General features: G+C 53.3%; 1 protein-coding gene across 1 annotated transcript in view; it reads right to left on the reverse strand.

The window, feature by feature from the left end:
* LOC142484991 (microtubule-actin cross-linking factor 1, isoforms 6/7-like) overlaps positions 1-25,188 on the reverse strand; it is a 94,708-nt gene that overhangs the window by 25,461 nt on the left and 44,059 nt on the right. The window contains exon 8 of the mRNA XM_075584228.1: positions 257-382. Coding sequence (XP_075440343.1) covers positions 257-382 — 126 coding nt within the window. The remainder of the gene's footprint in view (positions 1-256; positions 383-25,188) is intronic.

Raw genomic sequence — 25,188 nt, forward strand, 5'->3', positions numbered from 1 at the left:
ACAGGCCGCCCAGCGCCACGCGTGCTTTATCCAACCCACGCAGCGTGCACACAGGCCGCCCAGCGCCACGCGTGCGTTACCCAACCCCCGCAGCGTGCACACAGGCCGCCCAGCGTGTGCTGGTACAGACGGTATCAGTCAGCCCGGGGAATTCTGGGACTGGAAGTCCTGTTTTCTCGGCAGGTTTGCTGAAGACCCTGAGGTTGGGGCCTGAAGTCTTGGCCCTGTGCAACGTCCCCATCTCTTCTGTACCCACCTGCTGCTGCGTCCGACACTCCTGCAGAGCCTGCTCATCCTCAGGGATCAGCCGGTACTTCAGGGTGCGCTCAGACTCACACAGACACTCCAGGAACGTCGTCACCAGCGAGTGGAACTCCTCCGCCTGAGAGACAGGGAGCAATGGCAGGAGTAATGGGGGTACAGCCTGAGAGACAGGGAGCAATGACAGGAGTAATGGGGATACAGCCTGAGAGACAGGGAGCAATGACAGGAGTAATTGGGGTACAGCCTGAGAGACAGGGAGCAATGACAGGAGTAATGGGGGTACAGCCTGAGAGACAGGGAGCAATGACAGGAGTAATGGGGGTACAGCCTGAGAGACAGGGAGCAATGACAGGAGTAATGGGGGTACAGCCTGAGAGACAGGGAGCAATGACAGGAGTAATGGGGGTACAGCCTGAGAGACAGGGAGCAATGACAGGAGTAATGGGGATACAGCCTGAGAGACAGGAGCAATGACAGGAGTAATGGGGATACAGCCTGAGAGACAGGAGCAATGACAGGAGTAATGGGGATACAGCCTGAGAGACAGGGAGCAATGACAGGAGTAATGGGGGTACAGCCTGAGAGACAGGGAGCAATGACAGGAGTAATGGGGACACAGCCTGAGAGACAGGGAGCAATGACAGGAGTAATGGGGACACAGCCTGAGAGACAGGAGCAATGACAGGAGTAATGGGGATACAGCCTGAGAGACAGGGAGCAATGACAGGAGTAATGGGGATACAGCCTGAGAGACAGGAGCAATGACAGGAGTAATGGGGATACAGCCTGAGAGACAGGGAGCAATGACAGGAGTAATGGGGATACAGCCTGAGAGACAGGAGCACTGACAGGAGTAATGGGGGTACAGCCTGAGAGACAGGGAGCAATGACAGGAGTAATGGGGATACAGCCTGAGAGACAGGGAGCAATGACAGGAGTAATGGGGGTACAGCCTGAGAGACAGGGAGCAATGACAGGAGTAATGGGGGTACAGCCTGAGAGATAGGAGCAATGACAGGAGTAATGGGGATACAGCCTGAGAGACAGGGAGTAATGACAGGAGTAATGGGGGTACAGCCTGAGAGACAGGAGCAGTGACAGGAGTAATGGGGGTACAGCCTGAGAGACAGGGAGCAATGACAGGAGTAATGGGGATACAGCCTGAGAGACAGGAGCAATGACAGGAGTAATGGGGGTACAGCCTGAGAGACAGGAGCAATGACAGGAGTAATGGGGATACAGCCTGAGAGACAGGGAGCAATGACAGGAGTAATGGGGGTACAGCCTGAGAGACAGGGAGCAATGACAGGAGTAATGGGGGTACAGCCTGAGAGACAGGGAGCAATGACAGGAGTAATGGGGATACAGCCTGAGAGACAGGGAGCAATGACAGGAGTAATGGGGATACAGCCTGAGAGACAGGAGCAATGACATGAGTAATGGGGATACAGCCTGAGAGACAGGAGCACTGACAGGAGTAATGGGGGTACAGCCTGAGAGACAGGAGCAATGACAGGAGTAATGGGGATACAGCCTGAGAGACAGGGAGCAATGACAGGAGTAATGGGGGTACAGCCTGAGAGACAGGTAGCAATGACAGGAGTAATGGGGATACAGCCTGAGAGACAGGAGCAATGACAGGAGTAATGGGGGTACAGCCTGAGAGACAGGGAGCAATGACAGGAGTAATGGGGGTACAGCCTGAGAGACAGGGAGCAATGACAGGAGTAATGGGGATACAGCCTGAGAGACAGGAGCAATGACAGGAGTAATGGGGGTACAGCCTGAGAGACATGAGCAATGACAGGAGTAATGGGGGTACAGCCTGAGAGACAGGGAGCAATGACAGGAGTAATGGGGGTACAGCCTGAGAGACAGGGAGCAATGACAGGAGTAATGGGGATACAGCGTTAGAGACAGGAGCAATGACAGGAGTAATGGGGGTACAGCCTGAGAGACAGGGAGCAATGACAGGAGTAATGGGGGTACAGCCTGAGAGACAGGGAGCAATGACAGGAGTAATGGGGATAGAGCATGAGAGACAGGGAGCAATGACAGGAGTAATGGGGGTACAGCCTGAGAGACAGGGAGCAATGACAGGAGTAATGGGGACACAGCCTGAGAGACAGGGAGCAATGACAGGAGTAATGGGGGTACAGCCTGAGAGACAGGAGTAATGACAGGAGTAATGGGGATACAGCCTGAGAGACAGGGAGCAATGACAGGAGTAATGGGGGTACAGCCTGAGAGACAGGAAGCAATGACAGGAGTAATGGGGATACAGCCTGAGAGACAGGGAGCAATGACAGGAGTAATGGGGGTACAGCCTGAGAGACAGGAGCAATGACAGGAGTAATGGGGGTACAGCCTGAGAGACAGGGAGCAATGACAGGAGTAATGGGGGTACAGCCTGAGAGACAGGGAGCAATGACAGGAGTAATGGGGACACAGCCTGAGAGACAGGGAGCAATGACAGGAGTAATGGGGGTACAGCCTGAGAGACAGGAGTAATGACAGGAGTAATGGGGATACAGCCTGAGAGATAGGGGGCAATGACATGAGTAATGGGGGTACAGCCTGAGAGACAGGGAGCAATGACAGGAGTAATGGGGGTACAGCCTGAGAGACAGGAGCAATGACAGGAGTAATGGGGGTACAGCCTGAGAGACAGGAGCAATGACAGGAGTAATGGGGGTACAGCCTGAGAGACAGGAGCAATGACAGGAGTAATGGGGGTACAGCCTGAGAGACAGGGAGCAATGACAGGAGTAATGGGGGTACAGCCTGAGAGACAGGGAGCAATGACAGGAGTAATGGGGACACAGCCTGAGAGACAGGGAGCAATGACAGGAGTAATGGGGGTACAGCCTGAGAGACAGGAGTAATGACAGGAGTAATGGGGATACAGCCTGAGAGATAGGGGGCAATGACATGAGTAATGGGGGTACAGCCTGAGAGACAGGGAGCAATGACAGGAGTAATGGGGGTACAGCCTGAGAGACAGGAGCAATGACAGGAGTAATGGGGGTACAGCCTGAGAGACAGGGAGCAATGACAGGAGTAATGGGGGTACAGCCTGAGAGACAGGGAGCAATGACAGGAGTAATGGGGATACAGCCTGAGAGACAGGGAGCAATGACAGGAGTAATGGGGATACAGCCTGAGAGACAGGAGCAATGGCAGGAGTAATGGGGATACAGCCTGAGAGACAGGAGCAATGACAGGAGTAATGGGGATACAGCCTGAGAGACAGGGAGCAATGACAGGAGTAATGGGAGTACAGCCTGGGAGACAGGAGCAATGACAGGAGTAATGGGGGTACAGCCTGAGAGACAGGGAGCAATGACAGGAGTAATGGGGGTACAGCCTGAGAGACAGGAGCAATGACAGGAGTAATGGGGATACAGCCTGAGAGACAGGAGCACTGACAGGAGTAATGGGGGTACAGCCTGAGAGACAGGAGCAATGACAGGAGTAATGGGGGTACAGCCTGAGAGACAGGAGCAATGACAGGAGTAATGGGGGTACAGCCTGAGAGACAGGGAGCAATGACAGGAGTAATGGGGGTACAGCCTGAGAGACAGGGAGCAATGACAGGAGTAATGGGGGTACAGCCTGAGAGACAGGGAGCAATGACAGGAGTAATGGGGGTACAGCCTGAGAGACAGGGAGCAATGACAGGAGTAATGGGGGTACAGCCTGAGAGACAGGGAGCAATGACAGGAGTAATGGGGATAGAGCCTGAGAGACAGGGAGCAATGACAGGAGTAATGGGGGTACAGCCTGAGAGACAGGAGCAATGACAGGAGTAATGGGGGTACAGCCTGAGAGACAGGAGCAATGACAGGAGTAATGGGGGTACAGCCTGAGAGACAGGGAGCACTGACAGGAGTAATGGGGATACAGCCTGAGAGACAGGGAGCAATGACAGGAGTAATGGGGATACAGCCTGAGAGACAGGGAGCAATGACAGGAGTAATGGGGGTACAGCCTGAGAGACAGGGAGCAATGACAGGAGTAATGGGGATACAGCCTGAGAGACAGGGACCAATGACAGGAGTAATGGGGGTACAGCCTGAGAGACAGGAGCAATGACAGGAGTAATGGGGGTACAGCCTGAGAGACAGGGAGCAATGACAGGAGTAATGGGGATATAGCCTGAGAGACAGGAGCAATGACAGGAGTAATGGGGGTACAGCCTGAGAGACAGGAGCAATGACAGGAGTAATGGGGATACAGCCTGAGAGACAGGGAGCAATGACAGGAGTAATGGGGATACAGCCTGAGAGACAGGGACCAATGACAGGAGTAATGGGGGTACAGCCTGAGAGACAGGAGCAATGACAGGAGTAATGGGGATACAGCCTGAGAGACAGGGAGCACTGACAGGAGTAATGGGGGTACAGCCTGAGAGACAGGAGCAATGACAGGAGTAATGGGGGTACAGCCTGAGAGACAGGAGCAATGACAGGAGTAATGGGGATACAGCCTGAGAGACAGGGACCAATGACAGGAGTAATGGGGGTACAGCCTGAGAGACAGGAGCAATGACAGGAGTAATGGGGATACAGCCTGAGAGATAGGGAGCAATGACAGGAGTAATGGGGATATAGCCTGAGAGACAGGAGCAATGACAGGAGTAATGGGGGTACAGCCTGAGAGACAGGAGCAATGACAGGAGTAATGGGGATACAGCCTGAGAGACAGGGAGCAATGACAGGAGTAATGGGGATACAGCCTGAGAGACAGGGACCAATGACAGGAGTAATGGGGGTACAGCCTGAGAGACAGGAGCAATGACAGGAGTAATGGGGATACAGCCTGAGAGATAGGGGGCAATGACAGGAGTAATGGGGGTACAGCCTGAGAGACAGGGAGCACTGACAGGAGTAATGGGGGTACAGCCTGAGAGACAGGGAGCAATGACAGGAGTAATGGGGATACAGCCTGAGAGACAGGGACCAATGACAGGAGTAATGGGGGTACAGCCTGAGAGACAGGAGCAATGGCAGGAGTAATGGGGATACAGCCTGAGAGACAGGAGCAATGACAGGAGTAATGGGGGTACAGCCTGAGAGACAGGAGCAATGACAGGAGTAATGGGGGTACAGCCTGAGAGACAGGAGCAATGACAGGAGTAATGGGGGTACAGCCTGAGAGACAGGGAGCAATGACAGGAGTAATGGGGATACAGCCTGAGAGACAGGGAGCAATGACAGGAGTAATGGGGATACAGCCTGAGAGACAGGAGCAATGACAGGAGTAATGGGGGTACAGCCTGAGAGACAGGAGCAATGACAGGAGTAATGGGGATACAGCCTGAGAGACAGGAGCAATGACAGGAGTAATGGGGGTACAGCCTGAGAGACAGGAGCAATGACAGGAGTAATGGGGGTACAGCCTGAGAGACAGGGAGCAATGACAGGAGTAATGGGGGTACAGCCTGAGAGACAGGGAGCAATGACAGGAGTAATGGGGGTACAGCCTGAGAGACAGGGAGCAATGACAGGAGTAATGGGGGTACAGCCTGAGAGATAGGGAGCAATGACAGGAGTAATGGGGGTACAGCCTGAGAGACAGGGAGCAATGACAGGAGTAAAGGGGGTACAGCCTGAGAGACAGGGAGCAATGACAGGAGTAATGGGGGTACAGCCTGAGAGACAGGGAGCAATGACAGGAGTAATGGGGGTACAGCCTGAGAGACAGGGAGCAATGACAGGAGTAATGGGGGTACAGCCTGAGAGACGGAGCAATGACAGGAGTAATGGGGGTACAGCCTGAGAGACAGGGAGCACTGACAGGAGTAATGGGGATACAGCCTGAGAGACAGGAGCAATGACAGGAGTAATGGGGGTACAGCCTGAGAGCCAGGGAGCAATGACAGGAGTAATGGGGGTACTGTACAGCCTGAGAGACAGGGAGCAATGACAGGAGTAATGGGGGTACAGCCTGAGAGACAGGAGCAATGACAGGAGTAATGGGGGTACAGCCTGAGAGACAGGGAGCAATGACAGGAGTAATGGGGGTACAGCCTGAGAGACAGGGAGCAATGACAGGAGTAATGGGGGTACAGCCTGAGAGACAGGGAGCAATGACAGGAGTAATGGGGGTACAGCCTGAGAGACAGGGAGCAATGACAGGAGTAATGGGGGTACAGCCTGAGAGATAGGGAGCAATGACAGGAGTAATGGGGGTACAGCCTGAGAGACAGGGAGCAATGACAGGAGTAATGGGGGTACAGCCTGAGAGACAGGGAGCAATGACAGGAGTAATGGGGGTACAGCCTGAGAGACAGGGAGCAATGACAGGAGTAATGGGGGTACAGCCTGAGAGACAGGGAGCAATGACAGGAGTAATGGGGGTACAGCCTGAGAGACGGAGCAATGACAGGAGTAATGGGGGTACTGCCTGAGAGACAGGGAGCAATGACAGGAGTAATGGGGGTACAGCTTGAGAGACAGGAGCAATGACAGGAGTAATGGGGGTACAGCCTGAGAGACAGTGAGCAATGACAGGAGTAATGGGGGTACAGCCTGAGAGACAGGGAGCAATGACAGGAGTAATGGGGGTACAGCCTGAGAGATAGGGAGCAATGACAGGAGTAATGGGGGTACAGCCTGAGAGACAGGGAGCAATGACAGGAGTAATGGGGGTACAGCCTGAGAGACAGGGAGCAATGACAGGAGTAATGGGGGTACAGTCTGAGAGACAGGGAGCAATGACAGGAGTAATGGGGGTACAGCCTGAGAGACAGGGAGCAATGACAGGAGTAATGGGGGTACAGCCTGAGAGATAGGGAGCAATGACAGAAGTAATGGGGGTACAGCCTGAGAGACAGGGAGCAATGACAGGAGTAATGGGGGTACAACCTGAGAGACAGGAGCAATGACAGGAGTAATGGGGATACAGCCTGAGAGACAGGGAGCAATGACAGGAGTAATGGGGGTACAGCCTGAGAGACAGGAAGCAATGACAGGAGTAATGGGGGTACAGCCTGAGAGACGGAGCAATGACAGGAGTAATGGGGGTACTGCCTGAGAGACAGGGAGCAATGACAGGAGTAATGGGGGTACAGCCTGAGAGATAGGGAGCAATGACAGGAGTAATGGGGGTACAGCCTGAGAGACGGAGCAATGACAGGAGTAATGGGGGTACTGCCTGAGAGACAGGGAGCAATGACAGGAGTAATGGGGGTACAGCCTGAGAGATAGGGAGCAATGACAGGAGTAATGGGGGTACAGCCTGAGAGACAGGGAGCAATGACAGGAGTAATGGGGGTACAGCCTGAGAGACAGGGAGCAATGACAGGAGTAATGGGGGTACAGCCTGAGAGACAGGGAGCACTGACAGGAGTAATGGGGGTACAGCCTGAGAGACAGGGAGCAATGACAGGAGTAATGGGGATACAGCCTGAGAGACAGGGAGCAATGACAGGAGTAATGGGGGTACAGCCTGAGAGACAGGGAGCAATGACAGGAGTAATGGGGGTACAGCCTGAGAGACAGGGGGCACTGACAGGAGTAATGGGGGTACAGCCTGAGAGACAGGGAGCAATGACAGGAGTAATGGGGATACAGCCTGAGAGACAGGGACCAATGACAGGAGTAATGGGGGTACAGCCTGAGAGACAGGGAGCAATGACAGGAGTAATGGGGGTACAGCCTGAGAGACAGGGAGCACTGACAGGAGTAATGGGGGTACAGCCTGAGAGACAGGGAGCACTGACAGGAGTAATGGGGGTACAGCCTGAGAGACAGGGAGCAATGACAGGAGTAATGGGGATACAGCCTGAGAGACAGGGAGCAATGACAGGAGTAATGGGGGTACAGCCTGAGAGACAGGGAGCAATGACAGGAGTAATGGGGATACAGCCTGAGAGACAGGGACCAATGACAGGAGTAATGGGGGTACAGCCTGAGAGACAGGAGCAATGGCAGGAGTAATGGGGATACAGCCTGAGAGACAGGAGCAATGACAGGAGTAATGGGGGTACAGCCTGAGAGACAGGAGCAATGACAGGAGTAATGGGGGTACAGCCTGAGAGACAGGAGCAATGACAGGAGTAATGGGGATACAGCCTGAGAGACAGGGAGCACTGACAGGAGTAATGGGGGTACAGCCTGAGAGACAGGAGCAATGGCAGGAGTAATGGGGATACAGCCTGAGAGACAGGAGCAATGACAGGAGTAATGGGGATACAGCCTGAGAGACAGGAGCAATGACAGGAGTAATGGGGATACAGCCTGAGAGACAGGAGCAATGACAGGAGTAATGGGGGTACAGCCTGAGAGACAGGAGCAATGGCAGGAGTAATGGGGATACAGCCTGAGAGACAGGAGCAATGACAGGAGTAATGGGGATACAGCCTGGGAGACAGGGAGCAATGACAGGAGTAATGGGGGTACAGCCTGAGAGATAGGGAGCAATGACAGGAGTAATGGGGGTACAGCCTGAGAGACAGGGAGCAATGACAGGAGTAATGGGGGTACAGCCTGAGAGACAGGGAGCACTGACAGGAGTAATGGGGATACAGCCTGAGAGACAGGAGCACTGACAGGAGTAATGGGGATACAGCCTGAGAGACAGGAGCACTGACAGGAGTAATGGGGATACAGCCTGAGAGACAGGGAGCAATGACAGGAGTAATGGGGGTACAGCCTGAGAGACAGGGAGCAATGACAGGAGTAATGGGGATACAGCCTGAGAGATAGGGGGCAATGACAGGAGTAATGGGGATACAGCCTGAGAGACAGGAGCACTGACAGGAGTAATGGGGATACAGCCTGAGAGACAGGGAGCAATGACAGGAGTAATGGGGGTACAGCCTGAGAGACAGGAGCAATGACAGGAGTAATGGGGATACAGCCTGAGAGACAGGGAGCAATGACAGGAGTAATGGGGGTACAGTCTGAGAGACAGGAGCAATGACAGGAGTAATGGGGATACAGCCTGAGAGACAGGGAGCAATGACAGGAGTAATGGGGGTACAGCCTGAGAGACAGGAGCAATGACAGGAGTAATGGGGATACAGCCTGAGAGATAGGGGGCAATGACAGGAGTAATGGGGGTACAGCCTGAGAGATAGGGGGCAATGACAGGAGTAATGGGGATACAGCCTGAGAGACAGGGAGCACTGACAGGAGTAATGGGGGTACAGCCTGAGAGACAGGGACCAATGACAGGAGTAATGGGGGTACAGCCTGAGAGACAGGAGCAATGACAGGAGTAATGGGGATACAGCCTGAGAGATAGGGGGCAATGACAGGAGTAATGGGGGTACAGCCTGAGAGATAGGGGGCAATGACAGGAGTAATGGGGATACAGCCTGAGAGACAGGGACCAATGACAGGAGTAATGGGGGTACAGCCTGAGAGACAGGAGCAATGACAGGAGTAATGGGGATACAGCCTGAGAGATAGGGGGCAATGACAGGAGTAATGGGGGTACAGCCTGAGAGACAGGGAGCACTGACAGGAGTAATGGGGGTACAGCCTGAGAGACAGGGAGCAATGACAGGAGTAATGGGGATACAGCCTGAGAGACAGGGACCAATGACAGGAGTAATGGGGGTACAGCCTGAGAGACAGGAGCAATGGCAGGAGTAATGGGGATACAGCCTGAGAGACAGGAGCAATGACAGGAGTAATGGGGGTACAGCCTGAGAGACAGGAGCAATGACAGGAGTAATGGGGGTACAGCCTGAGAGACAGGAGCAATGACAGGAGTAATGGGGGTACAGCCTGAGAGACAGGGAGCAATGACAGGAGTAATGGGGGTACAGCCTGAGAGACAGGGAGCAATGACAGGAGTAATGGGGGTACAGCCTGAGAGCCAGGGAGCAATGACAGGAGTAATGGGGGTACAGCCTGAGAGACAGGAGCACTGACAGGAGTAATGGGGAAACAGCCTGAGAGACAGGGAGCACTGACAGGAGTAATGGGGGTACAGCCTGAGAGACAGGAGCAATGACAGGAGTAATGGGGATACAGCCTGAGAGATAGGGGGCAATGACAGGAGTAATGGGGGTACAGCCTGAGAGACAGGGAGCACTGACAGGAGTAATGGGGGTACAGCCTGAGAGACAGGGAGCAATGACAGGAGTAATGGGGATACAGCCTGAGAGACAGGGACCAATGACAGGAGTAATGGGGGTACAGCCTGAGAGACAGGAGCAATGGCAGGAGTAATGGGGATACAGCCTGAGAGACAGGAGCAATGACAGGAGTAATGGGGGTACAGCCTGAGAGACAGGGAGCAATGACAGGAGTAATGGGGATACAGCCTGAGAGACAGGAGCAATGACAGGAGTAATGGGGATACAGCCTGAGAGACAGGAGCAATGACAGGAGTAATGGGGGTACAGCCTGAGAGACAGGGAGCACTGACAGGAGTAATGGGGGTACAGCCTGAGAGACAGGGAGCAATGACAGGAGTAATGGGGATACAGCCTGAGAGACAGGGAGCAATGACAGGAGTAATGGGGGTACAGCCTGAGAGACAGGGAGCAATGACAGGAGTAATGGGGATACAGCCTGAGAGACAGGGAGCAATGACAGGAGTAATGGGGATACAGCCTGAGAGACAGGACAAATGACAGGAGTAATTGGGGTACAGCCTGAGAGACAGGAGCAATGACAGGAGTAATGGGGGTACTGTACAGCCTGAGAGCCAGGGAGCAATGACAGGAGTAATGGGGGTACAGCCTGAGAGACAGGGAGCAATGACAGGAGTAATGGGGATACAGCCTGAGAGACAGGGAGCAATGACAGGAGTAATGGGGGTACAGCCTGAGAGACAGGGAGCAATGACAGGAGTAATGGGGGTACAGCCTGAGAGACAGGGAGCAATGACAGGAGTAATGGGGATACAGCCTGAGAGACAGGAGCAATGACAGGAGTAATGGGGGTACAGCCTGAGAGACAGGACCAATGACAGGAGTAATTGGGGTACAGCCTGAGAGACAGGAGCAATGACAGGAGTAATGGGGGTACAGCCTGAGAGACAGGAGCAATGACAGGAGTAATGGGGATACAGCCTGAGAGACAGGGAGCAATGACAGGAGTAATGGGGATACAGCCTGAGAGACAGGGAGCAATGACAGGAGTAATGGGGGTACAGCCTGAGAGACAGGGAGTAATGACAGGAGTAATGGGGGTACAGCCTGAGAGACAGGGAGCAATGACAGGAGTAATGGGGGTACAGCCTGAGAGACAGGAAGCAATGACAGGAGTAATGGGGATACAGCCTGAGAGACAGGAGCACTGACAGGAGTAATGGGGGTACAGCCTGAGAGACAGGGAGCAATGACAGGAGTAATGGGGGTACAGCCTGAGAGACAGGGAGCAATGACAGGAGTAATGGGGGTACAGCCTGAGAGACAGGGAGCAATGACAGGAGTAATGGGGGTACAGCCTGAGAGACAGGGAGCACTGACAGGAGTAATGGGGGTACAGCCTGAGAGACAGGGAGCAATGACAGGAGTAATGGGGATACAGCCTGAGAGACAGGGACCAATGACAGGAGTAATGGGGGTACAGCCTGAGAGACAGGAGCAATGACAGGAGTAATGGGGATACAGCCTGAGAGATAGGGGGCAATGACAGGAGTAATGGGGGTACAGCCTGAGAGCCAGGGAGCAATGACAGGAGTAATGGGGGTACTGTACAGCCTGAGAGACAGGGAGCAATGACAGGAGTAATGGGGATACAGCCTGAGAGACAGGAGCAATGACAGGAGTAATGGGGGTACAGCCTGAGAGACAGGGAGCAATGACAGGAGTAATGGGGGTACAGCCTGAGAGACAGGGAGCAATGACAGGAGTAATGGGGGTACAGCCTGAGAGACAGGGAGCAATGACAGGAGTAATGGGGGTACAGCCTGAGAGACAGGGAGCAATGACAGGAGTAATGGGGGTACAGCCTGAGAGACAGGAGCAATGACAGGAGTAATGGGGATACAGCCTGAGAGACAGGGAGCAATGACAGGAGTAATGGGGGTACAGCCTGAGAGATAGGGAGCAATGACAGGAGTAATGGGGGTACAGCCTGAGAGACAGGGAGCAATGACAGGAGTAATGGGGGTACAGCCTGAGAGACAGGGAGCAATGACAGGAGTAATGGGGGTACAGCCTGAGAGACAGGGAGCAATGACAGGAGTAATGGGGGTACAGCCTGAGAGACGGAGCAATGACAGGAGTAATGGGGGTACTGCCTGAGAGACAGGGAGCAATGACAGGAGTAATGGGGGTACAGCTTGAGAGACAGGAGCAATGACAGGAGTAATGGGGGTACAGCCTGAGAGACAGTGAGCAATGACAGGAGTAATGGGGGTACAGCCTGAGAGACAGGGAGCAATGACAGGAGTAATGGGGGTACAGCCTGAGAGATAGGGAGCAATGACAGGAGTAATGGGGGTACAGCCTGAGAGAAAGGGAGCAATGACAGGAGTAATGGGGGTACAGCCTGAGAGACAGGAGCAATGACAGGAGTAATGGGGATACAGCCTGAGAGACAGGGAGCAATGACAGGAGTAATGGGGGTACAGCCTGAGAGACAGGGAGCAATGACAGGAGTAATGGGGGTACAGCCTGAGAGACAGGGGGCACTGACAGGAGTAATGGGGGTACAGCCTGAGAGACAGGGAGCAATGACAGGAGTAATGGGGATACAGCCTGAGAGACAGGGAGCAATGACAGGAGTAATGGGGGTACAGCCTGAGAGACAGGGAGCAATGACAGGAGTAATGGGGGTACAGCCTGAGAGACAGGGAGCAATGACAGGAGTAATGGGGGTACAGCCTGAGAGACAGGGAGCACTGACAGGAGTAATGGGGGTACAGCCTGAGAGACAGGGAGCAATGACAGGAGTAATGGGGATACAGCCTGAGAGACAGGGAGCAATGACAGGAGTAATGGGGATACAGCCTGAGAGACAGGGAGGAATGACAGGAGTAATGGGGATACAGCCTGAGAGACAGGGAGCAATGACAGGAGTAATGGGGATACAGCCTGAGAGACAGGGAGCAATGACAGGAGTAATGGGGGTACAGCCTGAGAGACAGGAGCAATGACAGGAGTAATGGGGGTACAGCCTGAGAGACAGGGAGCAATGACAGGAGTAATGGGGGTACAGCCTGAGAGACAGGGAGCAATGACAGGAGTAATGGGGGTACAGCCTGAGAGACAGGAGCAATGACAGGAGTAATGGGGATACAGCCTGAGAGACAGGGACCAATGACAGGAGTAATGGGGGTACAGCCTGAGAGACAGGAGCAATGGCAGGAGTAATGGGGATACAGCCTGAGAGACAGGAGCAATGACAGGAGTAATGGGGGTACAGCCTGAGAGACAGGGAGCAATGACAGGAGTAATGGGGATACAGCCTGAGAGACAGGAGCAATGACAGGAGTAATGGGGATACAGCCTGAGAGACAGGGAGCAATGACAGGAGTAATGGGGGTACAGCCTGAGAGACAGGAGCAATGACAGGAGTAATGGGGATACAGCCTGAGAGACAGGGACCAATGACAGGAGTAATGGGGGTACAGCCTGAGAGACAGGAGCAATGGCAGGAGTAATGGGGATACAGCCTGAGAGACAGGAGCAATGACAGGAGTAATGGGGGTACAGCCTGAGAGACAGGAGCAATGACAGGAGTAATGGGGGTACAGCCTGAGAGACAGGAGCAATGACAGGAGTAATGGGGATACAGCCTGAGAGACAGGAGCAATGACAGGAGTAATGGGGGTACTGTACAGCCTGAGAGCCAGGGAGCAATGACAGGAGTAATGGGGGTACAGCCTGAGAGACAGGAGCAATGACAGGAGTAATGGGGGTACTGTACAGCCTGAGAGACAGGGAGCAATGGCAGGAGTAATGGGGGTACAGCCTGAGAGACAGGGAGCAATGACAGGAGTAATGGGGGTACAGCCTGAGAGACAGGAGCAATGACAGGAGTAATGGGGATACAGCCTGAGAGACAGGGAGCAATGACAGGAGTAATGGGGGTACAGCCTGAGAGACAGGGAGCACTGACAGGAGTAATGGGGGTACAGCCTGAGAGACAGGGAGCACTGACAGGAGTAATGGGGGTACAGCCTGAGAGACAGGGAGCAATGACAGGAGTAATGGGGATACAGCCTGAGAGACAGGGAGCACTGACAGGAGTAATGGGGGTACAGCCTGAGAGACAGGACCAATGACAGGAGTAATTGGGGTACAGCTTGAGAGACAGGAGCAATGACAGGAGTAATGGGGATACAGCCTGAGAGACAGGAGCAATGACAGGAGTAATGGGGGTACTGTACAGCCTGAGAGCCAGGGAGCAATGACAGGAGTAATGGGGGTACTGTACAGCCTGAGAGACAGGGAGCAATGACAGGAGTAATGGGGGTACAGCCTGAGAGACAGGAGCAATGACAGGAGTAATGGGGATACAGCCTGAGAGACAGGAGCAATGACAGGAGTAATGGGGATACAGCCTGAGAGACAGGGAGCAATGACAGGAGTAATGGGGGTACAGCCTGAGAGACAGGGAGTAATGACAGGAGTAATGGGGGTACAGCCTGAGAGACAGGGAGCAATGACAGGAGTAATGGGGGTACAGCCTGAGAGACAGGGAGCAATGACAGGAGTAATGGGGGTACAGCCTGAGAGACAGGGAGCAATGACAGGAGTAATGGGGGTACAGCCTGAGAGACAGGGAGCAATGACAGGAGTAATGGGGGTACAGCCTGAGAGACAGGGAGCACTGACAGGAGTAATGGGGGTACAGCCTGAGAGACAGGGAGCAATGACAGGAGTAATGGGGATACAGCCTGAGAGACAGGGACCAATGACAGGAGTAATGGGGGTACAGCCTGAGAGACAGGGACCAATGACAGGAGTAATGGGGGTACAGCCTGAGAGACAGGAGCAATGACAGGAGTAATGGGGGTACAGCCTGAGAGACAGGGAGCAATGACAGGAGTAATGGGGGTACAGCCTGAGAGACAGGAGCAATGACAGGAGTAATGGGGATACAGCCTGAGAGACAGGGAGCAATGACAGGAGTAATGGGGGTACAGTCTGAGAGACAGGAAGCAATGACAGGAGTAATGGGGGTACAGCCTGAGAGACAGGGAGCAATGACAGGAGTAATGGGGGTACAGCCTGAGAGACAGGGAGCAATGACAGGAGTAATGGGGGTACAGCCTGAGAGACGGAGCAATGACAGGAGTAATGGGGGTACAGCCTGAGAGACGGAGCAATGACAGGAGTAATGGGGGTACAGCCTGAGAGACAGGGAGCAATGACAAGAGTAATGGGGATACAGCCTGAGAGACAGGAGCAATGACAGGAGTAATGGGGGTACTGTACAGCCTGAGAGACAGGGAGCAATGACAGGAGTAATGGGGATACAGCCTGAGAGACAGGAGCAATGACAGGAGTAATGGGGATACAGCCTGAGAGACAGGAGCAATGACAGGAGTAATGGGGGTACAGCCTGAGAGACAGGGAGCACTGACAGGAGTAATGGGGGTACAGCCTGAGAGACAGGGAGCAATGACAGGAGTAATGGGGATACAGCCTGAGAGACAGGGAGCACTAACAGGAGTAATGGGGGTACAGCCTGAGAGACAGGAGCAATGACAGGAGTAATGGGGACACAGCCTGAGAGACAGGGAGCAATGACAGGAGTAATGGGGATACAGCCTGAGAGACAGGAGCACTGACAGGAGTAATGGGGGTACAGCCTGAGAGACAGGGAGCAATGACAGGAGTAATGGGGGTACAGCCTGAGAGACAGGAGCAATGACAGGAGTAATGGGGGTACAGCCTGAGAGACAGGAGCAATGACAGGAGTAATGGGGATACAGCCTGAGAGACAGGGAGCAATGACAGGAGTAATGGGGGTACAGCCTGAGAGACAGGGAGCAATGACAGGAGTAATGGGGGTACAGCCTGAGAGACAGGGAGCAATGACAGGAGTAATGGGGGTACAGCCTGAGAGACAGGGAGCAATGACAGGAGTAATGGGGGTACAGCCTGAGAGACAGGAGCAATGACAGGAGTAATGGGGATACAGCCTGAGAGACAGGGAGCAATGACAGGAGTAATGGGGGTACAGCCTGAGAGACAGGGAGCAATGACAGGAGTAATGGGGGTACAGCCTGAGAGACAGGGAGCAATGACAGGAGTAATGGGGGTACAGCCTGAGAGACAGGGAGCAATGACAGGAGTAATGGGGGTACAGCGTTAGAGACAGGAGCAATGACAGGAGTAATGGGGGTACAGCGTGAGAGACAAGGAGTAATGGGGATACAGCCTGAGAGACAGGGAGCAATGACAGGAGTAATGGGGGTACAGCCTGAGAGACAGGAGCAATGACAGGAGTAATGGGGGTACAGCCTGAGAGACAGGGAGCAATGACATGAGTAATGGGGATACAGCCTGAGAGACAGGGAGCAATGACAGGAGTAATGGGGGTACAGCCTGAGAGACAGGGAGCAATGACATGAGTAATGGGGATACAGCCTGAGAGACAGGGAGCAATGACAGGAGTAATGGGGGTACAGCCTGAGAGACAGGGAGCAATGACAGGAGTAATGGGGGTACAGCGTGAGAGACAAGGAGTAATGGGGATACAGCCTGAGAGACAGGGAGCAATGACAGGAGTAATGGGGGTACAGCCTGAGAGACAGGGAGCAATGACAGGAGTAATGGGGATACAGCCTGAGAGACAGGAGCAATGACAGGAGTAATGGGGATCAAGCCTGAGAGACAGGAAGCAATGACAGGAGTAATGGGGGTACAGCCTGAGAGACAGGGAGCAATGACAGGAGTAATGGGGATACAGCCTGAGAGACAGGAGCAATGACAGGAGTAATGGGGGTACAGCCTGAGAGACAGGGAGCAATGACAGGAGTAATGGGGATCAAGCCTGAGAGACAGGGAGCAATGACAGGAGTAATGGGGATACAGCCTGAGAGACAGGAGCAATGACAGAAGTAATGGGGATACAGCCTGAGAGACAGGAGCACTGACAGGAGTAATGGGGGTACAGCCTGAGAGACAGGAGCAATGACAGGAGTAATGGGGATACAGCCTGAGAGACAGGGAGCAATGACAGGAGTAATGGGGATACAGCCTGAGAGACAGGGAGTAATGACAGGAGTAATGGGGATACAGCCTGAGAGACAGGGAGCAATGACAGGAGTAATGGGGGTACAGCCTGAGAGACAGGGAGCAATGACAGGAGTAATGGGGATACAGCCTGAGAGACAGGGAGCAATGACAGGAGTAATGGGGGTACAGCCTGAGAGACAGGGAGCAATGACAGGAGTAATGGGGATACAGCCTGAGAGACAGGAGCAATGACAGGAGTAATGGGGGTACAGCCTGAGAGACAGGGAGCAATGACAGGAGTAATGGGGATACAGCCTGAGAGACAGGGAGCAATGACAGGAGTAATGGGGATACAGCCTGAGAGACAGGGAGCAATGACAGGAGTAATGGGGATACAGCCTGAGAGACAGGGAGCAATGACAGGAGTAATGGGGATACAGCCTGAGAGACAGGAGCAATGACAGGAGTAATGGGGATACAGCCTGAGAGACAGGAGCAATGGCAGGAGTAATGGGGGTACAGCCTGAGAGACAGGGAGCAATGACAGGAGTAATGGGGGTACAGCCTGAGAGACAGGAGCAATGACAGGAGTAATGGGGATACAGCCTGAGAGACAGGAGCAATGACAGGAGTAATGGGGGTACAGCCTGAGAGACAGGGAGCAATAACAGGAGTAATGGGGGTACAGCCTGAGAGACAGGAGCAATGACAGGAGTAATGGGGGTACAGCCTGAGAGACAGGAGCAATGACAGGAGTAATGGGGATACAGCCTGAGAGACAGGAGCAATGACAGGAGTAATGGGGGTACAGCCTGAGAGACAGGGAGCAATGACAGGAGTAATGGGGATACAGCCTGAGAGACAGGGAGCAATGACAGGAGTAATGGGGATACAGCCTGAGAGACAGGAGCAATGACAGGAGTAATGGGGGTACAGCCTGAGAGACAGGGAGCAATGACAGGAGTAATGGGGGTACAGCCTGAGAGACAGGGAGCAATGACAGGAGTAATGGGGGTACAGCCTGAGAGACAGGAGCAATGACAGGAGTAATGGGGGTACAGCCTGAGAGACAGGGAGCAATGACAGGAGTAATGGGGGTACAGCCTGAGAGACAGGGAGCAATGACAGGAGTAATGGGGGTACAGCCTGAGAGACAGGGAGCACTGACAGGAGTAATGGGGACACAGCCTGAGAGACAGGAGCAATGACAGGAGTAATGGGGATACAGCCTGAGAGACAGGGAGCAATGACAGGAGTAATGGGGGTACAGCCTGAGAGACAGGGAGCAATGACAGGAGTAATGGGGGTACAGCCTGAGAGACAGGGAGCACTGACAGGAGTAATGGGGGTACAGCCTGAGAGACAGGAGCAATGACAGGAGTAATGGGGATACAGCCTGAGAGACAGGGAGCAATGACAGGAGTAATGGGGGTACAGCCTGAGAGACAGGGAGCAATGACAGGAGTAATGGGGGTACAGCCTGAGAGACAGGGAGCACTGACAGGAGTAATGGGGACACAGCCTGAGAGACAGGAGCAATGACAGGAGTAATGGGGATACAGCCTGAGAGACAGGGAGCAATGACAGGAGTAATGGGGGTACAGCCTGAGAGACAGGGAGCAATGACAGGAGTAATGGGGGTACAGCCTGAGAGACAGGGAGCAATGACAGGAGTAATGGGGACACAGCCTGAGAGACAGGGAGCAATGACAGGAGTAATGGGGGTACAGCCTGAGAGACAGGGAGCAATGACAGGAGTAATGGGGGTACAGCCTGAGAGAGAGGGAGCAATGACAGGAGTAATGGGGGTACAGCCTGAGAGACAGGGAGCAATGACAGGAGTAATGGGGATACAGCCTGAGAGACAGGAGCAATGACAGGAGTAATGGGGATACAGCCTGAGAGAGAGGGAGCAATGACAGGAGTAATGGGGGTACAGCCTGAGGGACAGGGAGCAATGACAGGAGTAATGGGGACACAGCCTGAGAGACAGGAGCAATGACAGGAGTAATGGGGGTACAGCCTGAGAGACAGGGAGCAATGACAGGAGTAATGGGGGTACAGCCTGAGAGATAGGGAGCAATGACAGGAGTAATGGGGGTACAGCCTGAGAGACAGGGAGCACTGACAGGAGTAATGGGGGTACAGCCTGAGAGACAGGGAGCAATGACAGGAGTAATGGGGGTACAGCCTGAGAGACAGGGAGCAATGACAGGAGTAATGGGGATACAGCCTGAGAGACAGGGAGCAATGACAGGAGTAATGGGGATACAGCGTGAGAGACAGGAGCAATGACAGGAGTAATGGGGACACAGCCTGAGAGACAGGGAGCAATGACAGGAGTAATGGGGATACAGCGTGAGAGACAGGAGCAATGACAGGAGTAATGGGGGTACAGCCTGAGAGACAGGGAGCAATGACAGGAGTAATGGGGGTACAGCCTGAGAGAAAGGGAGCAATGACAGGAGTAATGGGGATACAGCGTGAGAGACAGGAGCAATGACAGGAGTAATGGGGGTACAGCCTGAGAGACAGGGAGCAATGACAGGAGTAATGGGGATACAGCGTGAGAGACAGGAGCAATGACAGGAGTAATGGGGGTACAGCCTGAGAGACAGGGAGCAATGACAGGAGTAATGGGGGTACAGCCTGAGAGAAAGGGAGCAATGACAGGAGTAATGGGGGTACAGCCTGAGAGACAGGGAGCAATGACAGGAGTAATGGGGGTACAGCCTGAGAGACAGGGAGCAATGACAGGAGTAATGGGGATACAGCCTGAGAGACAGGGAGCAATGACAGGAGTAATGGGGGTACAGCCTGAGAGACAGGGAGCAATGACAGGAGTAATGGGGGTACAGCCTGAGAGACAGGGAGCAATGACAGGAGTAATGGGGGTACAGCCTGAGAGACAGGGAGCAATGACAGGAGTAATGGGGATACAGCGTGAGAGACAGGAGCAATGACAGGAGTAATGGGGGTACAGCCTGAGAGACAGGGAGCAATGACAGGAGTAATGGGGGTACAGCCTGAGAGAAAGGGAGCAATGACAGGAGTAATGGGGGTACAGCCTGAGAGACAGGGAGCAATGACAGGAGTAATGGGGGTACAGCCTGAGAGACAGGGAGCAATGACAGGAGTAATGGGGATACAGCCTGAGAGACAGGGAGCAATGACAGGAGTAATGGGGATACAGCCTGAGAGAGAGGGAGCAATGACAGGAGTAATGGGGGTACAGCCTGAGAGACAGGAGCAATGACAGGAGTAATGGGGATACAGCCTGAGAGACAGGGAGCAATGACAGGAGTAATGGGGGTACAGCCTGAGAGACAGGGAGCAATGACAGGAGTAATGGGGGTACAGCCTGAGAGACAGGGAGCAATGACAGGAGTAATGGGGATACAGCCTGAGAGACAGGGAGCAATGACAGGAGTAATGGGGATACAGCCGGAGAGACAGGAGCAATGACAGGAGTAATGGGGGTACAGCTTGAGAGACAGGAGCAATGACAGGAGTAATGGGGGTACAGCCTGAGAGACAGGAGCAATGACAGGAGTAATGGGGAAACAGCCTGAGAGACAGGAGCAATGACAGGAGTAATGGGGGTACAGCCTGAGAGACAGGGAGCAATGACAGGAGTAATGGGGGTACAGCCTGAGAGACAGGAGCAATGACAGGAGTAATGGGGATACAGCCGGAGAGACAGGAGCAATGACAGGAGTAATGGGGATACAGCCTGAGAGACAGGAGCAATGACAGGAGTAATGGGGGTACAGCCTGAGAGACAGGGAGCAATGACAGGAGTAATGGGGATACAGCCGGAGAGACAGGAGCAATGACAGGAGTAATGGGGGTACAGCCTGAGAGACAGGGAGCAATGACAGGAGTAATGGGGATACAGCCTGAGAGACAGGAGCAATGACAGGAGTAATGGGGGTACAGCCTGAGAGACAGGAGCAATGACAGGAGTAATGGGGAAACAGCCTGAGAGACAGGAGCAATGACAGGAGTAATGGGGGTACAGCCTGAGAGACAGGGAGCAATGACAGGAGTAATGGGGGTACAGCCTGAGAGACAGGAGCAATGACAGGAGTAATGGGGATACAGCCTGAGAGACAGGAGCAATGACAGGAGTAATGGGGATACAGCCTGAGAGACAGGAGCAATGACAGGAGTAATGGGGGTACAGCCTGAGAGACAGGAGCAATGACAGGAGTAATGGGGAAACAGCCTGAGAGACAGGAGCAATGACAGGAGTAATGGGGGTACAGCCTGAGAGACAGGGAGCAATGACAGGAGTAATGGGGGTACAGCCTGAGAGACAGGGAGCAATGACAGGAGTAATGGGGATACAGCCTGAGAGACAGGGAGCAATGACAGGAGTAATGGGGATACAGCCTGAGAGACAGGAGCAATGCCAGGAGTAATGGGGGTACAGCCTGAGAGACAAGGAGCACTGACAGGAGTAATGGGGGTACAGCCTGAGAGACAGGGAGCACTGACAGGAGTAATGGGGGTACAGCCTGAGAGATAGGGAGCAATGACAGGAGTAATGGGGGTACAGCCTGAGAGACAGGGAGCAATGACAGGAGTAATGGGGGTACAGCCTGAGAGACAGGGAGCAATGACAGGAGTAATGGGGGTACAGCCTGAGAGACAGGGAGCAATGACAGGAGTAATGGGGGTACAGCCTGAGAGACAGGGAGCAATGACAGGAGTAATGGGGGTACAGCCTGAGAGACAGGGAGCAATGACAGGAGTAATGGGGATACAGCCTGAGAGACAGGGAGCAATGACAGGAGTAATGGGGGTACAGCCTGAGAGACAGGGAGCAATGACAGGAGTAATGGGGGTACAGCCTGAGAGACAGGGAGCAATGACAGGAGTAATGGGGGTACAGCCTGAGAGACAGGGAGCAATGACAGGAGTAATGGGGGTACAGCCTGAGAGACAGGGAGCAATGACAAGAGTAATGGGGGTACAGCCTGAGAGACAGGAGCAATGACAGGAGTAATGGGGGTACAGCCTGAGAGACAGGGAGCAATGACAAGAGTAATGGGGACACAGCATGTGAGACAGGGAGCAATGACAGGAGTAATGGGAGTACAGCCTGAGAGACAGGGAGCACTGACAGGAGTAATGGGGATACAGCCTGAGAGACAGGAGCAATGACAGGAGTAATGGGGATACAGCCTGAGAGACAGGGAGCAATGACAGGAGTAATGGGAGTACAGCCTGAGAGACAGGGAGCACTGACAGGAGTAATGGGGATACAGCCTGAGAGACAGGGAGCAATGACAGGAGTAATGGGGGTACAGCCTGGGAGACAGGGAGCAATGACAGGAGTAATGGGGACACAGCCTGAGAGACAGGGAGCAATGACAGGAGTAATGGGGGTACAGCCTGAGAGACAGGGAGCAATGACAGGAGTAATGGGGGTACAGCCTGAGAGACAGGGAGCAATGACAGGAGTAATGGGAGTACAGCCTGGGAGACAGGGAGCAATGACAGGAGTAATGGGGACACAGCCTGAGAGACAGGGAGCAATGACAGGAGTAATGGGGGTACAGCCTGAGAGACAGGAGCACTGACAGGAGTAATGGGGATACAGCCTGAGAGACAGGAGCACTGACAGGAGTAATGGGGGTACAGCCTGCGAGAGAGACTCATGCTAAGATGTATACAATACTAACACATCCACACTGACATGCAACAGACAGAGACTCACACAGATATACAGCACACAGAGAGACACACACAGGTATACAGCACACAGAGAGACACATGGACTTGCATTGCAGACACGCACATACAGACAGAGACACACACACAGGTATACACACAGAGAGACACACACAGGTATACAGCACACAGAGAGACACACGGACTTGCATTGCAGACACGCACATACAGACAGAGACACACACACAGGTATACAGCACACAGAGAGACACACACAGGTATACAGCACACAGAGAGACACAAACAGGTATACAGCACACAGAGAGACACACACACATACAGACAGAGACACACACAGGTATACAGCACACAGAGACACACACAGACTTACATTGCAGACACGCACATACAGACAGAGAGACACACACAGGTATACAGCACACAGAGAGACACACACAGGTATACAGCACACAGAGAGACACATGGACTTGCATTGCAGACACGCACATACAGACAGAGAGACACACAGGTATACAGCACACAGAGAGACACACACAGGTATACAGCACACAGAGAGACACACACAGGTATACAGCACACAGAGAGACACACAGACTTGCATTGCAGACACGCACATACAGACAGAGAGACACACAGGTATACAGCACACAGAGAGACACACGGACTTGCATTGCAGACACGCACATACAGACAGAGAGACACACACAGGTATACAGCACACAGAGAGACACACACAGGTATTCAGCACACAGAGAGACACACACAGGTATACAGCACACAGAGAGACACACACAGGTATACAGCACACAGAGAGACACACGGACTTGCATTGCAGACACGCACATACAGACAGAGACACACACAGGTATACAGCACACAGAGAGACACACAGACTTGCATTGCAGACACGTACATACAGACAGAGAGACACACACAGGTATACAGCACACAGAGAGACACACGCAGGTATACAGCACACAGAGAGACACACAGGTATACAGCACACACATACAGACAGAGAGACACACAGGTATACAGCACACAGAGAGACACACAAGTATACAGCACACAGAGAGACACACAGACTTGCATTGCAGACACGCACATACACACAGAGAGACACACACAGGTATACAGCACACAGAGAGACACACAAACTTGCATTGCAGACATGCACATACAGACAGACACACACACAGGTATACAGCACACAGAGACACACACAGACTTGCATTGCAGACACGCACATACAGACAGAGAGACACACAGGTATACAGCACACAGAGAGACACACGGACTTGCATTGCAGACACGCACATACAGACAGAGAGACACACACAGGTATACAGCACACAGAGAGACACACACAGGTATACAGCACACAGAGAGACACACAAAGGTATACAGCACATAGAGAGACACACGGACTTGCATTGCAGACACGCACATACAGACAGAGACACACACAGGTATACAGCACACAGAGAGACACACACAGGTATACAGCACACAGAGAGACACACAGACTTGCATTGCAGACACGTACATACAGTACAGACAGAGAGACACACACAGGTATACAGCACACAGAGAGACACACGCAGGTATACAGCACACAGAGAGACACACAGGTATACAGCACACACATACAGACAGAGAGACACACAAGTATACAGCACACAGAGAGACACACAAGTATACAGCACACAGAGAGACACACAGACTTGCATTGCAGACACGCACATACAGACAGAGACACACAGGTATACAGCACACAGAGAGACACACACAGGTATACAGCACACAGAGAGACACACAGGCTTGCATTGCAGACACGCACATACAGACAGAGAGACACACACAGGTATACAGCACACAGAGAGACACACAGACTTGCATTGCAGACACGCACATACAGACAGAGAGACACACAGGTATACAGCACACAGAGAGACACACGGACTTGCATTGCAGACACGCACATACAGACAGAGAGACACACACAGGTATACAGCACACAGAGAGACACACACAGGTATACAGCACACAGAGAGACACACACAGGTATACAGCACACAGAGAGACACACGGACTTGCATTGCAGACACGCACATACAGAC

Source organism: Ascaphus truei, unplaced genomic scaffold, assembly GCF_040206685.1.
Source record: "Ascaphus truei isolate aAscTru1 unplaced genomic scaffold, aAscTru1.hap1 HAP1_SCAFFOLD_502, whole genome shotgun sequence".
NCBI classification, from domain to species: domain Eukaryota; kingdom Metazoa; phylum Chordata; class Amphibia; order Anura; family Ascaphidae; genus Ascaphus; species Ascaphus truei.